General features: G+C 41.5%; 1 protein-coding gene across 1 annotated transcript in view; it reads right to left on the bottom strand.

Moving 5' to 3' along the window:
- CCDC122 (coiled-coil domain containing 122) overlaps positions 1-16,380 on the bottom strand; it is a 44,661-nt gene extending 28,281 nt beyond the window's left edge. The window contains exons 1-3 of the mRNA XM_063433555.1: positions 16,352-16,380; positions 12,983-13,095; positions 8,205-8,603 (exon numbers count right to left, since the gene is read on the bottom strand). Of these exons, the coding sequence (XP_063289625.1) occupies positions 8,205-8,603; positions 12,983-13,095; positions 16,352-16,358 (519 nt within the window). The 5' untranslated portion in view covers positions 16,359-16,380. The remainder of the gene's footprint in view (positions 1-8,204; positions 8,604-12,982; positions 13,096-16,351) is intronic.
- Between the last annotated feature and the right edge of the window lie 606 nt (positions 16,381-16,986).

Raw genomic sequence — 16,986 nt, 5'->3', positions numbered from 1 at the left:
TGCTAATGGTCTTTATTGTAAACTGGAAAAATGTCTATTTGACCAATCTGAAGTCCAGTTTTTGGGGTATTTGATTTCCGCTAAAGGTTTTTCGTATGGATCCCCAGAAGCTTTCTGCTGTCATAGAATGGCCTCTACCACCAGGTTTGAAAGCCATTCAGGGTTTTCTTGGTTTCTCTAACTATTATAGACGCTTTATTAAAGGTTTTTCCTCTATTGTAGCGCCTATCACCCGTATGACAAAAAAGGATGGCAATACTCGTGTCTGGTCTCCCGAGGAACTTCAGGCTTTTGAATTTCTTAAAACTTTGTTCGCCTCTGCAACTATTTTACAGCATCCTGTCCCCTCACTGCCCTATATTCTTGAAGTTGATGCTTCCGATATCGGGGTAGGTGCTGTCTTATCCCAAAGAGAATTGCCTGAAAAGCCATTGCATCCTTGTGGCTTCTTTTCCAAACAAATGTCCAAAGCAGAAACGAATTATGATGTAGGTAATCGCGAACTCCTTGCTATTATTTTAGCACTTAAAGAATGGAGACATTTGTTAGAAGGAACTAAGGATCCCATCCTCATATTTACGGATCACAAGAACCAATCCTACCTTAGTGAGGCTAAAAGATTGTCTTCTAGGCAGGCTAGGTGGTCTCTGATTTTGTCTCATTTCAATTATATTATCACCTATAGGCCAGGTGATCGCAACACTAAAGCAGACGCTCTGTCCAGACAGTTCGAAACTGCTGACAAACAGGAGATTGATGTTACTCCTGTCATTCCCCGAGACAGGATAATAGCTACTACTATTTTGTCTATTTCCTCGTCCCTCTTGCAGGCCATACAAGCGAAACAAAGCATGGCACCTAGCGAGAGGCCTACTGATAAACTGTTCGTTGATGTTCCCGAGAGACAGGATATTCTCTCGTTGTATCATGACACTAAGACTGCTGGTCATCCTGGTATTTCCAAAACGGTGTCAGCTGTTTCTCTGTATTTTTGGTGGGATTCCTTACGCAAGGATGTCACCGACTATATAGGTGCTTGTACTACTTGTGCCTGTATGAAATCTTCTTGTAGAGTTCCTTGTGGGCTGTTGCATCCATTACCCGTTCCCGAGAGACCTTGGTCTAACCTGTCCATGGATTTTATTGTTGAATTACCCCCTTCAAATGGTAACACAGTTATCCTAATGATAGTAGATCGGTTTTCCAACATGGCTCACTTTGTGTCTCTTCGCAAGCTGCCCACGTCTAGGGAACTGGCACTTATCTTCACTAGAGAGGTGTTTCGGTTGCATGGCATTCCCGTATCTAATGTGTCCGATAGGGGTAGCCAATTTATTTCCAGGTTCTGGTAAGCCTTTTGTTCGGAAATGGGTATTTCTCTCTCATTTTCTTCCGCCTACCACCCCCAGTCTAATGGAGCTGCTGAACGTGCCAATCAATCTCTGGAGCAGTACCTTCGTTGTTTCGTATCCCACCATCAGAACAATTGGGCTGACCTTCTTCCTTGGGCTGAGTTTGCTCGGAATAACGCTACTCATGATTCTTCCGGCAAAAGTCCTTTTTACGTTGTCTATGGCCAGCATCCCATTGTTCTTCCGGCTGCTTTCTCCTCACAGGGCATGCCAGTTCTGGATGAGCATTTGGCTGGTTTGCGTAATACTTGGGAGCAGGTTCAGCGTTCTTTGGTGGATTCCGCCAGAAGGTGCAGGCTGACAAACATCGCAGGGCGGCTCCTTCTTATGTCGTGGGGGACAGGGTTTTGCTTTTACATTATTCAGTTTCCATTTGCTCTGTCAAGAGAAAGGAATATAGATTAAATATGTAAGTTAATACAATCAAAATGGCAAGATTACAGCTAAAAAATTGATTTGGAAAAATTATCCATTTCAACTCGTCACAGCTGAATTCTGAATTTAGGGAATAAGCTTAAGTATGTGTTTGTATAGTAGTGATAGTCTTAGAGGCCTGGAGTTTGTAAAGCCTTTTATAAAAAGTGACAAATGAAAAACTGGTTAATAAAATCATGCAAGGCAATATTCATAGATACAGCCATGTGCATGTATAAATGGGAAATAGCTATATATTAAGTGCAAGTCACTATTCTAGAGAATATACTGGTATTTCCATTAATATAGGAATGTAATAACAACGCACTGTAGTAGTTATGTTGGCAGGAGGAACTTGGCCCGTTTCCCTAGGAATAATGCAAACGGCTTGCACCCTTAAAGGACCACTCTAGGCACCCAGACCACTTCAGCTTAATGAAGTGGTCTGGGTGCCAGGTCCAGCTAGGGTTAACCCATTTTTTTTATAAACATAGCAGTTTCAGAGAAAAGGTAAGTTTTAACCCTTTTCCCCTTTCCAGAGCCGGGCGCGGGAGGGGGTCCCTGAGGGTGGGGGCACCCTCAGGGCACTCTAGTGCCAGGAAAACGAGTATGTTTTCCTGGCACTAGAGTGGTCCTTTAACTAGATTCCCTGGTGGTTCAGTGACATGCTTCAGCTTTTGCAGATCCTCAGACGCTAGGGCCATCGCCATTCATTGGCTGAGAGCTTCAGCTCACTGCTATCAGCCAATACCGCACATTCTGTACAGTGAAAGCTGCACAGAATAGATATTAACCAGCCTGAAACTCTTGCCACTATGGATATAGGAAACCTCTGAGTGTAGTATTTGAACTACTGAAATTAATTTTTCCAGTATAGGTAAAATAGGTGCTCACCTTTCTTACAGCCTCTTGATAACTGGCTCTAAGTATGCAGGTACTGTGTCAAGTTATAGGCTGACACCACCTCTCTGGGATCAGGATGCAGTATGGAGGTAAGGATAAATTAGGTTTTTAAAAGGATTTATTTCCAAATAGATTAAAATTACAAAACTATAAAATACAATAAAAACAAACAAACAAACAAGCCGTCGTTTCGGCTTTCTCAATCGGTAATGCTCCATATTCTGCTGTCCGTCCTGAAATACGTTTAAATCTGTGACGTGTGCTGCGTCCAGTCGCTATGCACTTTCCCAGGTGTCTCGCATTATAGTATAAGCCTCTCAGGTGGTTTCCTATTTGGAGAGGGAACGAGCGTCTTGATATCAGATATTCCTTCATTTCCGGTCACCTCCAAACTACTGTACCCTGGATGCACTTTGTATTTAGCAGATCCCACGTCACTTCTGCCCACCGCTCTCGTGGCGAACTGCCATTCCCATAGTGCACCTGGTGTGTTTGGATGTATTCTGGATTCGTTCAAGTCCCATATAATTATGCTCATAAATAAAAACAGGAAATAAAGATCTTTGTGTATCATATGTTCATTGGTATAGTGAATTTCAATGATGTACATTTATGTTATATTATTATAAATTTGTTTTTGTTGAATTAAATATATTAAGATATGAAAGAATATACTTCATTACAGTGATCATACATGTTTTATATACATTATACTTACAAATCCATATATATTAATATATACACATAAAATACATTTGTAATAAACTTTATTAAAACTCATCATGTTAAAATCATATAGCTAAAAAGAAGATAAAAAGAATATCCTCCCCTCTCCAGTACATGTACAACTTGTAGGTAACCAGTCTGTCACTTTACTGAGAGGGTAGTGGATGCATGGAATAGCCTTCCAGCTGAAGTGGTAAAGGTTAACACAGTAAAGGAGTTTAAGCATGCGTGGGATAGGCATAAGGCTATCCTAACTATAAGATAAGGCAAGGGACTAATGAAAGTATTTAGAAAATTGGGCAGACTAGATGGGCCGAATGGTTCTTATCTGCCGTCACATTCTATGTTTCTATGTTAAAAGGGACAATCCAGGCACCCAGACCACTTCTGCCCATTGGAGTGGTCTGGGTGCCAACTCCCACCACCCTTAACCCTGCAAGTATAATTATTGCAGTTTTTATAAACTGCAATAATTACCTTGCAGGGCTTAGTCCTCCTCTAGTGGCTGTCTATCTACTGTCTGTCTATACATGAGGACCTCCAGCATCGCCGGAATCCCCACAGGAAAGCATTATATAATGCTTTCCTATGGGGAGGTCTATTGCGCACGCGGCCATGCACATTAGGTGACTGACATCGGCGGGGAAGGAGCGTGGGCGAAGCCCGAGTGTGTCGTGGATTTTGGATGTAAGCCTATCCATGTCTATTGAGTCTTGTATTTTTTTTTTGCTGATAAATGTCTGTGTAGGTAGGCGTGTCATTGACCTTACCTCTCCTATTGCCCTACGTGTGGCCAGAGCCACTCTGGCTATAAGTTTGTTTTCAGGGGAGTCAGGAACCACCAGAATAACATTTTATATCCTTGCTCCTTATGTGTGATGCAGATTGTGAGAGACGATAGGGCTTCTTCTGGGGGCCTAGATCTGCTTCCCATGCTGCAATATATGGCAGTACCATGTGCGAGGTGTGTGTTGCAATTGTCATGTAAAGATCCGATATCTGGCCTTTTTTGGTTGGTGAGGTTATGCATTCTTTTTCGAAGGTAGTGAGTGGCGCTACTCCTGCTTGGTGTACGATCGGCATGGTTGCAAAGTTGCGAAGCTGTACATATCGGACGTAGTCGAAGGTGGTTAATGATGTGCTGTCCGGGATGTCTTTGTATTCGATGATGCAATCGTTGAGGTAGAGGTTTCCAAGTCGCGATATATCCCTTTTCTCAAATTGGGAAAAGTGTTTGGCTATAAGTCCGGATGGGAATAGCTTGTTTCTGAGAATGGGAGTCATGAGGGACAAGTATGAAGAGAGATCTTACCTGTCTCTTAGTTTGTCCCAGAGGTCCAGGGAGTGTGCAATCGTGGGAGCCATTGGAGGGGGTTGGGGGCGATGTTGTCGGGGAAGCCACATATAGAGTGATGGGTGGTCCCAACCGAAGATGGAATGTCCAATATATTTGTCTTAATACCGATTATTGGGGCATTACCCTTACGACAGAATGTAGTAGGGTTAGTGTTAATTTTTTAGATCTGAATATATATATATATATAGAAGAAAATAACAAAGACCAAGACGTAATTTAAAGCTGTAAATATAAAAAATTACCGTATATACTCGAGTATAAGCCGAGTTTTTCAGCACATTTTTTGTGCTGAAAAACCCCAACTCGGCTTATACTCGAGTCAGAGTCTGTATTATGGCAATTTGCATTGCCATAATACAGACTGGGGGGAGAGGGGTGCTGGCAGAGCTGTACTTACCTTTCCTGCAGCTCCTGTCAGCTCTCTCCTCCTCCGCGCCGTCCGTTCAGCACCTCGGTCAGTTCCCAGTGTAAGTCTCGCGAGATAATAATTAATAATATATCAAATGCCCACCCCCACCAACATATACACACATACACAAACACACACTGCATCACACACTCACACTTCATTCATATACACACACTGCACTCACACACACACTGCACTCACACTGCACTCACACACACACTGCACTCACACACACACTGCACTCACACACACTGCACTCACACACACACACTGCACTCACACACACTGCACTCACACACACTGCACTCACACACACACTGCACATACACACACACTGCACTCATACACACACACACTGCACTCATACACACACACACTGCACTCATACACACACACACTGCACTCATACACACACACACTGCACTCATACACACACACACTGCACATACACACACACTGCACTCATACACACACACACTGCACTCATACACACACACACTGCACTCATACACACACACACTGCACTCATACACACACACACACACACTGCACTCATTATATACACACACTGCACTCATTATATACACACACTGGAAATAAATATTCAATTAATATATACGCACACACACTGCACTCATACACACACACACACTGCACTCATACACGCACTGCACTCATACACGCACTGCATTCATACGCACACACTGCATTCATACGCACACACTGCATTCATACGCACACACTGCATTCATTATATACACACACTGTAAATAAATATTCAATTAATATATTTTTTTTAGGATCTAATTTTATTTAGAAATTTACCAGTAGCTGCTGCATTTCCCACCCTAGTCTTATACTCGAGTCAATAAGTTTTCCCAGTTTTTTGGGGTAAAATTAGGGGCCTCGGCTTATATTCGGGTCGGCTTATACTCGAGTATATACGGTATATCCAATTCAATTATTTACCAAAATCACAATTTCTCAGGGTACATCGGAATTGTACTGACTATAATGTGTTTCAAGCACAAGCAACCCGAATAAAAGAACAATTTGTAACAAAATGTTATGATGACTACACATTATCAAACACCCTTAAAGAGGTAGAGGGGATGGATAGAACTCACCTTTGGCTTATAAACCAAACATAAAAAAAAATTATTATAAAGAAATTCCATTTATTTGTGATTTTAGTCAAGACAGCAAGAAAGTAAAAAGAATCATAAATAAGAATTGGCCAATTTTAAGAAAAGACCCTGTTACATATTTTTTTTTACCTGAGAGCCCTAAATTAGTATATAGATTAGCCCTAAGTTTAAAAAGTAAATTGGTCCATAACCACATCAAAGAAAAGAAGTCTAAAACCTTTTTTCAAAAAGAAGGTTTCTTTGGATGTGGACAGTACAAATCGCAATAGGAGACACATAAAAACTTTTTTGGACCCTCAAAAAAAGGAAGAATATAAAATCAAAAAACAGAACGCCCTCTTCACATTAGATTTAATGAACATGTAAGGAACATCAAAACAGGTTATGAGGAACATAGTGTTTGTCATGGCCCCCGGCTTTCCGCGAGGTGCACAAGTCGGGTGCGACCGTGCAGACAAACTGAGCTTACCTGCTCAGCGGCAAGTCGGAACCGCTCCGCCAGATCCTACTGGCCGCCTATATGGCGCCGACCACGGCCATATATAGCCCCACCCCTCAGGCTAGTGCGACCCTGCATGTGACATCACAACATCGACGCACACTCACGCTTGGGGTCAGAGCCAAAGGAGGGATATTTAAATCCCTGAAGTTTCCTGGTTCACTGCCCTATCGTCGTTTCTGGTTCCCGAGAGTGCGTTTTCTTGTCCTGTTTTTTATATTCCCGGTATTTTGACCTTGGTTATTCCTAACTATTCTGATTTCTGGTTTCCCTGACTTGGCTTGTTAAACAATATTGTGTATTTCTGGCTTCCTTGACCTCGGCTATTTCTTGACCATGTCTTTAACGTATTAGTCCAGCCATTTTAAGGACCTGTTTACGTTCTATCCTTTTCTGTTTTGTCTATGTAGACGTTACATAGTTCTGCGTGCTGGACCACACTAGCAGTCGTGACAGTGTTTCCCAACATTTTAAATTAAAACATTATAATGACCCACAATTTCTTCAATTCCTTGCTATTCGAAAAGTAGACATGAACTGGAGAGGGAGGATATTATTAAAAATTTAGGCAAAATGGAAATGCAATGGAATTTCAATCTTAATACTCTTGCCCCCTTTGGGCTTAATGCGGATTTTGAATTGTGCCATTTTTTGTAAAAATATCCAGTTTTAGAGAGATTTGATTTTTATTTTCTCCTCATCTTCTTTTATTATCTATATTTGGAAATAAATAATTTTAAAAGCCTCATTTATCCTCATCTCTATACTGCATCCTGATTCTAGAGAGGTGGTGTCAGCCGATAACTTGACACAGTACCTGCATACTTAGAGCCAGTTATCAAAAGGCTCTAAGAAAGGTGAGCACTTATTTTAACTATACTGGAAAAATACATTTCAGTAGTTTTAAATACTACACCCATAGGTTTCCTGTATCTGTTTTTCTCTTTTCTATATGGTATATAGATCTACATGACTTAAAAAGGGCACACAAATAGAAGTTACGGTTTGCCACCTTAAAGGCACAGAAGCGAAAGTGTTTAGAGCCTATATAAGTTTGTTTTACTCACTGTACTAACTGCACTTTAAATGTGTATATACAATATCACACTATGTTGTGTTCCCTCTTATTTATTTACATGTGCAACCCCCAATAATACCAAGGGGTAAGTGTATTCTTTATACAATATTTACGAGAGTGCTGCACTTCAACTAAGTGTTTGGGAAGTGGAAACACCAACCAAACACTGAGTTATTGTTTCTGTTTGTTTAACATTCACCTGCAAGGCAAGCATGGCCAAGAGTATTTAGAGATATAAAATGAGTGAAAATTTCAAACCTGAATTTGTTTTATGCCAGAGTTTTTAGGATCGTGCAGGTCACGAACCAGCTTCTCTTTCTGCATCTTCAGAATTCTGGTTGCGTCTCTCTGTTTAATAAGCTCAATCATAACTGGTAAACTATTTTCCACTTCTGAAAAACCTTTTATATGATCTGCAATTCTTTCACGGTATTTATTATTTCTAGATACAATAGCTTGAAAATCTTCTTTCTGGGTTTCCAAGGCCATCTTAAGCCGCACATTTTCAGCACAAACTGCGTAATTTAGATTTTCAAGGCTTCCACAGAGATGCATTGTATTTTCTATTGTGTTTTCTTCTTGACAAATTTGCTTTTCAACTGCCTTTGTTTCCAGTAAAACAGACTTCAATTCTATTTCAAGTGCATTAAGTTTTGTCTGAAAGATTAAAACATTTATTACATTTTTCAGATTATTTATGATATGCATATTAAATATGAGGATACATTATATCAAGATTTTGAATGCTGGCTCATTCAACAGCACTTTAATGTTCTTATTGTCTAGGAAATAATTAGCAATGAAAGGAAAACTATGTACAGTTTACAAGTGGATTCCAAACATTTTAATAAGGCTTCAGGTTTACAACATTCGCACATTACTAATTAAAATCGCTATATCAGGTTTGGTTATACAGATTGCATAGAAATAAAAATAAATAAATAAAAAAATGGCAATTTTTAACGTTCCTTGGATAGAATCCACTCCCTTGTGGAGGCATTTGGGGCAATGCATCACCAGTTTTTGATGCACTAAAAATGTTTTTATTAAAAATGTATATTTTTAAACTAATACATTTTACCTTTTACATTTTTCATTAAAACAAGGATAATTTGAGATTAGTATGAATTTTAGAGAACTGTGTTATATCTGCCCCTTAAAGGGAAACTCCAAGCACTATAACCACTTTCATAGGTGCTGCTTGATTCCAGAAACAACTGGGGCCAGAGCCGGACTGGGAAAATAATTCGGCCTGGACATTTTTTTATCACAGCGGCCCACTAAGAAGGGGGGCGGGGCAGAGAGGGTGTGTTTTGTCATCACCAATAACAAACACGCCCACTCTCAAAGTGAGCATGTCGGCTCAATGCTCTTCCAGGGCACACCATGCGCACAGCTGAAGAGCTCTAGCATGAGAAAAAGGCCCTGTATTTGTTCTGCATATTTAATAACATGCTTGTGCAGTGTTTCCTTGCAACTTGTCTCTGGTGTCTATATAAATGGGATACCAGGAGACAAAAGGGCCAGGAAAAAGTATTGTGCATGTGTGTGGAGCCTGCTTGTGGGATTGCGTGTGTGTAGAATGAGCTGATTGTGGTGTGGTATTGTGTAATACGATCGGTTTTAGTCGTGTTGTGTTTGTGGTGTAATGCATATGTGGCTAGGGGCTGTAGAAAGTGTGTGTATAGGGGATGTACAAGTGTGTGCATATGGGCTATAGTGTGTGTGTGTTTTGTATATAGGTGATGTACTGTTTGTACGGGTTGTAGAGAGTGTGTGTTTAGGGAATGTAGTATGTGTTTGCTTACAAGGAATCTACTGTGTATGTTAGGAATGTAGTGTGTGTGTGTAGGTGGTGCAGTGTGTGTGTGTGTATGGGTCTAGTGTGTATTTGAAGGACACAGAATGTGTATAGGAGATCTAGTCAGTGTGTGTATATAGCGGATTCAGAGTGTATATGGAGATCTAGTGTGTGTATGTGTGTAGATGATCCAGAGTTGGGTAAGAGATCTAGTGTGTGTCTGGAACGTAATGTGTTTAGGGGTGCAGTATGTGTGTGAGGGGTGAGGGGTGCTGTAGTATATATAATATAAATATGTTTAGAAGTATTTTGTGTGTGTGTGTGTGTGTGTGTGGTGCAGTATGTTGGGGGGATTCTGTGTGTATTGTGAAGGGTGCAGTGAGTGTATGTGAAGGGTGCAGTATGTGTGTGAGAGGGGTGCAGTATGTGTGAGTGTGAAGGGTTGTGTGAGTGTGAAGGGTTGTGTGAGTGTGAGGGGTTGTGTGAGTGTGAGGGGTTGTGTGAGTGTGAGGGGTAAAGTGTGTGTGTAAGGGGTGAATTGTGTGCGTGAGGGTGATGTGCGTGAGGGTGATGTCCGTGTGTATATGTTAAGAGGGATTGTGTGTTGGTGGGGTAAAAAAACAACAACAAAAACAGGCATTATATCCCTCCCCTCCCGTCTTATCTTTAGCCTGGGAGGGGGGACCGTGCTGCCATCCCTGGTGGTGCTAGTTGTGAGTGAACTGTAGCCTACAACACTAGAGTTCACTCTTCCGAGATCAGGAGAGTTGCCATGGCAATGCTCCGGATCTCGCAAGAGAAACCCGACGGAGCTGCAAGATAGAGCTCCGCCGGGTCCTCTCCTGTCTCCCTCCCCAGCAGGCAGCAGCATGTCTGTGGAAGTTGGCCTGTGAGAGAAATCTTTGATCTCCCCACCGGCCTGTTGTGGAATGCAGCAGGGCAGGCGCTCGGAAAGCGCGGGTGTTGCAAGAACTGGCTGGGATGATCCTGTGACCTCCCCTGCCGGCCTCGGCCCATGGACATTGTGTGCCCGATGGCCAGTCCGGGCCTGACTGGGGCATAAACCCAAAAGCAAACACAATTACCTCTACACTAATAGTAAGGTGGGCATATGATATGACATTTCCACAGTATTTTATGTCATGTTCTCTCTACCCTTGAACAATGAACTGCTGATCTCAATGAAAGCACAGCTAGAAACAGGCAGAGGCTGCATAGCCAGGTATTATGAGTACCTGCCATGCTATGTAACCAATAGAGAGGTGTGCAACAAAGTTCTGTCCCGAACATCACTTCCTGACAGTCACCTATCAAATGTTAAATTAAAGATAAAAAATTGAATATCCACTGACTGTAGAGTTCCTAAACGTCAGCGCCCAAATCTCCCCCTCTTTTCCCCAGCAACACCTATGACATTATTAATTTGAAGTAATTACAGTGCTTGGAGTATGCATGTATTGAGATATAACTGAGATGTAACTCCTCCTCCAGGAGCATCATTAGCCAGAAAAGTTTGTGTCCATCGGCAGTATGCATAGCATGATAGCGACAGAAAACCAAGGGCGGCTGGGTTATCCCCCACCTCATGCCATTTTAAGTTCTCACTCAGCCCTGCCTCCAGGACAGCTTTCCACCTACAGTGAGGGAGAATGACATCATCAGAGGAAAGTCAGGCTGCAGGCCTTTGCCGCTTGATGACAGGTACATATATATATATATATATATATATATATTTCTTCTTTTGTTACGGGGGAGGTGAGGCGAACTTGCCAACAAGGGTTGGTACAGCCAAAAGAGTGTTTTATTAAAATAGTGTTTTTCGCTGGAGTAACCATTTAACCATTCTGAGTTCCGAAAGAAGTCAATCAGAGTGAAGCACATCACTGTGACATAGACACACTTGGAGATATCTGTGAAGATAATGGCGATTTGTTTGGGCTGCCAAAGCAAGAGAGATGGAGAATCCCAGGAACTTGAATCAATGTGCTGTTGTATACGCCGATCCAGAGCATCCCAAACATGCTCAATGGGTAACATGTCCGGTGAGTATGCTGGCCATGCAAGAACTGGGATGTTTTCAGCTTCCAGGAATTGTGTACAGATCCTTGCAATATGCGGCAGTGCATTATCATGCTGCAACATGAGGTGATGGTCCTGGATGAATGGCACAACAATGGGCCTCAGGATCTCGTAACGGTATCTCTGTGCATTCAAAAGGCCATCAATAAAATGCACCTGTGTTCGTTGTCCATAACATAAGCCTGCCCATACCATAACCCCACCACCCCCATGGGCCACTCGATCCACAACGCTGACATCAGAAAACCGCTCACCCACACAACGCCATACACGCTGTCTGCCATCTGCCCTGTACAGTAAAACCGGTATTCATCCGGTAAGAGAACACCTCTCCAAAGTGCCAGATGCCTTCGAATGTGAGCATTTGCCCACTCAAGTCGGTTACGACAACGAACTGCAGTCAAGTCGAGACGGTTACTGACAGTTTGTGCAGAAATTCTTTGGTTATGCAAACTGATTGTTGCAGCAGCTGTCCAGGTGGCTGCTCTCAGATTTTGGAGGTGAAGATGCTGGATGTGGAAGTTCTGGGCTGGTGTGGTTACACGTGTTTTGCGGTTGTGAGGCCGGTTGGATGCACTGCCAAATTCTCTCAAAACGCCTTTTGAGACAGCTTATGGTAGAGAAACGAACATTCAGTTTACGGGTAACAGCTCTGGTGGACATTCCTGCAGTCAGCATGCCGATTGCACACTCCCTCAAAACTTGCGACATCTGTGGCATTTTGCTGTGTGATAAAACTGCACATTTTAGAGTGACCTTTTATTGTGGCCAGCCTAAGACGCACCTGTGCAATAATCATGCTGTCCAATCAGCATCTTGGTATGCCACACCTGTGAGTTGGATGGATTATCTTGGCAAAGGAGAAGTGCTCACTAACACAGATTTGTGAACAATATTTGAGAGAAATAGACCTTTTGTGTACATAGAAAAAGTCTTAGATCTTTGAGCTCAGCTCATTTAAAATGGAGGCAAAAACAAAATGGTTACGTTTTTTAAAATTTTGCTCAGTGTATAAACAAATGTCTGGAGATGGAGTGTTTACACCTGTTTTATTTCCCTCATTGTCATCTTCCCATTTTCCCTTGTTGTGCAACTATAAAATATTAATATCAAAAAATATTAAAAAATAATGCATGGGGTAGTTGTGGTAATTTACCTGAAACTGGTTTAGTAACTCTCTATTATTCTCTATTTCTGCAGCCTGTGACTGTTGATGCTGTGCCACTTGTTTTACCACTTCAGTAAGTGAAGGTTCATTATCAGCCATTTCTTAGAAGAAGAAAAGAAAAAAATATATACTGTGTTAGCAGTTTTAACAAAAGACATAAGGAACACTTATTATTATTATAATATGTGGACAAGTAATGATGGCATCTAAGTCGTGAAAGTGCAAAGTACTTTAAAATAAAGTAATCCTGTGTTGGAGAAGAGGAATAAGCACCTGAAATAAAGAGGTCAGTAGACATGTGCACCAGTGAAATTTTCGTTTCGTACAAATTAATTCGTACTAAATAAAAATTTAATTCGTTCTTTCATTCGTTTTTCGGATAAAATTAATTTGTTTTTGCCAATTAAGACAAACACAGGTCCCCCCTTCTCCCATGGTGGGGAACCCAAATAACTAAAATGGGGTGGACAAAGTGCCCCCACCCGCACTCTGTCTTAGGCTGCAGGGAGAACCATCAGTTTTTGTTTCTCCTCCGTTAATTCTTCCGCAGCACAGACATGATAGAACACCATGTCACTGGAATACTGTGTTCCCTTACTATTCCTTGTTTTGTTCAGTAAATACAGTGTTCACATACTTTTCCCCCTGTTTTGTTCGGTAACCGAACAAAACCACAGAATACCCAAACCACCCGTATGCTTATTAACCTCGTTCACCCCTGTTAACACCTCAATAACGATTCACACCTCAGTGTTCTAAGTGGTCGGCCGGGTGGCCGTTGTTTGTATGCATGAACACGTTGTGGCGGCCATCTTGTTCGCACGAATGTAGGCAGTGGTGTTTGGTCATTGAGTGCATAGAACTAAAATCGCACACTTCACCTCGTGAACACTGCTGAACTTCCATCCCCGCTTGCGTTTGTTTCTTTACATGCTGGAAGAGCACTGGTGGAATCTTTTGCATGGATTAGGTGAACACCATCTGGCTATCCTGCAACACGGAGTTTATTAAACGAAAGAACTGAAACGAAAAGGTAATGCATTCGGCATTTGCCCTATCATTTCGTATATATGTTTAGGAAGGCTGTTTGTGTAACATGCAGGGAGATGTGACAAGAGCTGCATAAAAGTGATTTAACTCCTAAATGGCGGAGAATTGAGCAGTGACAATGCAGGGGCATAATCTATACTCAAAACTGCTTCATTAAGATAAAGTTGTTTTGGTGACTATAGTGTCCCTTTAATGTACTTTACATGCCATGTCTATGCAGACAAATGTCATGTAAACTTAAAAAGAAAAAAAGAATGGAATTTCGGAAAAATATGAGAACATTCCAGAGTTATTTTATTTGTGAAAAAATGTCCATATAATTTCACAGTATTATATCAAGCTCTCTGTAGATTGTCAGCACTATGTAAATGGTAATATTAAAGGAACACTATAGTGTCAGGAACACAAACATGTATTCATAACCCTATAGTGTTAAAACCACCATTTAGGTGGATTGACCCCCCCCCCTCCCCCCCCCCCTCCTTAGAAAGAGTTAAAACTTGCCTTACTTCCAGCACCACTTGGGTCCCCCGGTGCTGACCCCTGCCCCCGATCCACATCTTTGACTCACATAATCAGAATTGATGATCTCAGACAATCCAATGCTTTCCCATTGGCTGCGATAGCCAAGGAGGCAGGGCCAAACATTGGCCTGGCCAATCAGCATCTCTTCATAGAGATGCATTGAATGAGGAAGGTTCAGCGTCTCCCACACGGGGTGGAGACACTGAATGGCAGTACTGCATAGTGTGCAGCACTGCCCCAGGAAGAACCTTCAGTAGTCATATGAGGAGTGGCCACTGGAGGTGTCCCTAGGCTTTAATGTAAAAACTGAATTAAATGCCTGCAGGTACAGTCTATACAATGAGCTGTAGTTGTTCTGGTGACTACAGTATCCCTTTAAACAGGGCTGCATCTCACATTAGGCAGAGTAATGACTGTGTTGTGGACACTATATATGTGTGCATCAAATAGTCACACATATAGTGTCCACAACACAGTCATTACAGAAAGTGACAACTGCAGGATGTTTTCGCTGTTTGAACTGTCTGGCGTGCAATTCTATGATACCAGGTAAAACCTTCTGTCAACCAAAATCTGGAAAGGTGTACACAATTAAACACTGGATTATGTGCAGGACCACACATGTTGTATATAGAATTATATGTCCCTGTGGTCTCATTTACGTGGGCAAGACGTCTAATGACCTAAGGGAACGCATGCGGGGTCACAGATCTACTATACGTTCAGCACAACTGAGCGGCACTGCAAGTACTCCAGTTGCCCGGCATTTCCTTGAGATGGGACATAGCCTGTCCTCACTTCGCTTTATGGGAATAGATCACATACCCATCTCACCCAGAGGAGGAGATCGTGATAACCTGTTACTCAGACGTGAGGCTTTCTGGATATACACGTTGGAAACATTATCACCATCTGGTTTAAATGAGAAGAACTCATTATATTGTTTTTTACCTAGAAGATAATATATGATTGAGTTTTTTTTTTACAGAATGCATTAATATAGTACAGTTATTTGCCGTAACTCCATGATGGAAGTAGTCCATATTGTAGAATGCTTCAAAATTACACTGACAATATTTTGCTATATAATTGCTATATAATCTTTAGCTAATGACGATATGTACTATGTATCTATGTTCCCTTGGTTAGGGTTGAAACATTTGTATGTACTTTATTTTTATAGTTATTTATCCTTTATTACTTTCTGACTTATCTACACAAGAGTATGTTTCACATACTGGTTACACATAGGGTTAATTTCAATTTATTATGTAATTTAAACATGTTTACGCCATTAATGACATCACTCTGATCCGTTGTTACATTTCACCTGTTCACCTCAAAATAGGATCACTGCATTTTTTGTATATAAGGTATCCATCTCACATACACAATTGTCTTGAAAAAAGTATTTTACAGACTGAAACGTTGACTGGAACGTTGTGTGAATTTGTAATTGCTCAATAAAGCAACAGATGAAATTTACCTTGAAAGACTCTTGAGTGCTCTCTACTGGTATTGTATACAATTTGGTTGGAGACAGCACCGGAGCATTAAAAGACCGAGAGCATTGAGTGCTGGGACCTGGGACGTATATATATATACACACATACATACAGGTGATACTCGAAAAATTTGAATATTGTGCAAAACTTCATTTATTTCAGTAATGCAAGGTAAAAGGGAAAACTAATATATGAGATTAGTTACATGAGACACATTACATGCAAAGCAAGATAGTTCAAGCCGTGATTTGTCATAAGTGCGATAATTATGGCTTACCGCTCATGAAACCCCAAATCCATGGCAACGCTCCGCACAGCACGTAGGCCGGTCTCGCGAGAGTTAGACAGAGAGGAGCTGTAAAGGAAAGACTGAGTGTTCTGCAGGCCTCCATTTGAAGTGTTTAGCGGCTTGCTGCCTCCACCATGCCACCGGACCACTAAGGAATGCGATCTACCACCTCCCTGGTCATTAAATATATACAAATAAATGTAAATAAATCCTCCCCCCCCTATTTTACACACACACACACACACACTACATCCTTACACAAGCACACGCTTTGCACTCACAACAAACACACTACATTCACTATACACACTCTGCACTTACTACAAACACACTACATTCACTATACACACTCTGCACTCACTACAAACACACTACACTCACTATACACACTCTGCACTCACTACATTCATGATACACAGTCTGCAGCCATTATACACTCACAACATTCACTATACACACACTACACCCACTGCACACACACTATGCATTCACTATACACTCACTACATCCACACTATACAAACCCACACTCTGTATTCACTATACACACCTACCTCCACTACATAAACACACACTCGTCATCTAATACATACAAACATTAGATACATTACACAAAATGTACAA

The sequence above is a fragment of the Pelobates fuscus genome, chromosome 1, assembly GCF_036172605.1.
Source record: "Pelobates fuscus isolate aPelFus1 chromosome 1, aPelFus1.pri, whole genome shotgun sequence".
In the NCBI taxonomy this organism is placed as follows: Eukaryota; Metazoa; Chordata; class Amphibia; order Anura; family Pelobatidae; genus Pelobates; species Pelobates fuscus.
This window is presented reverse-complemented; position numbering and strand designations above follow the sequence as displayed.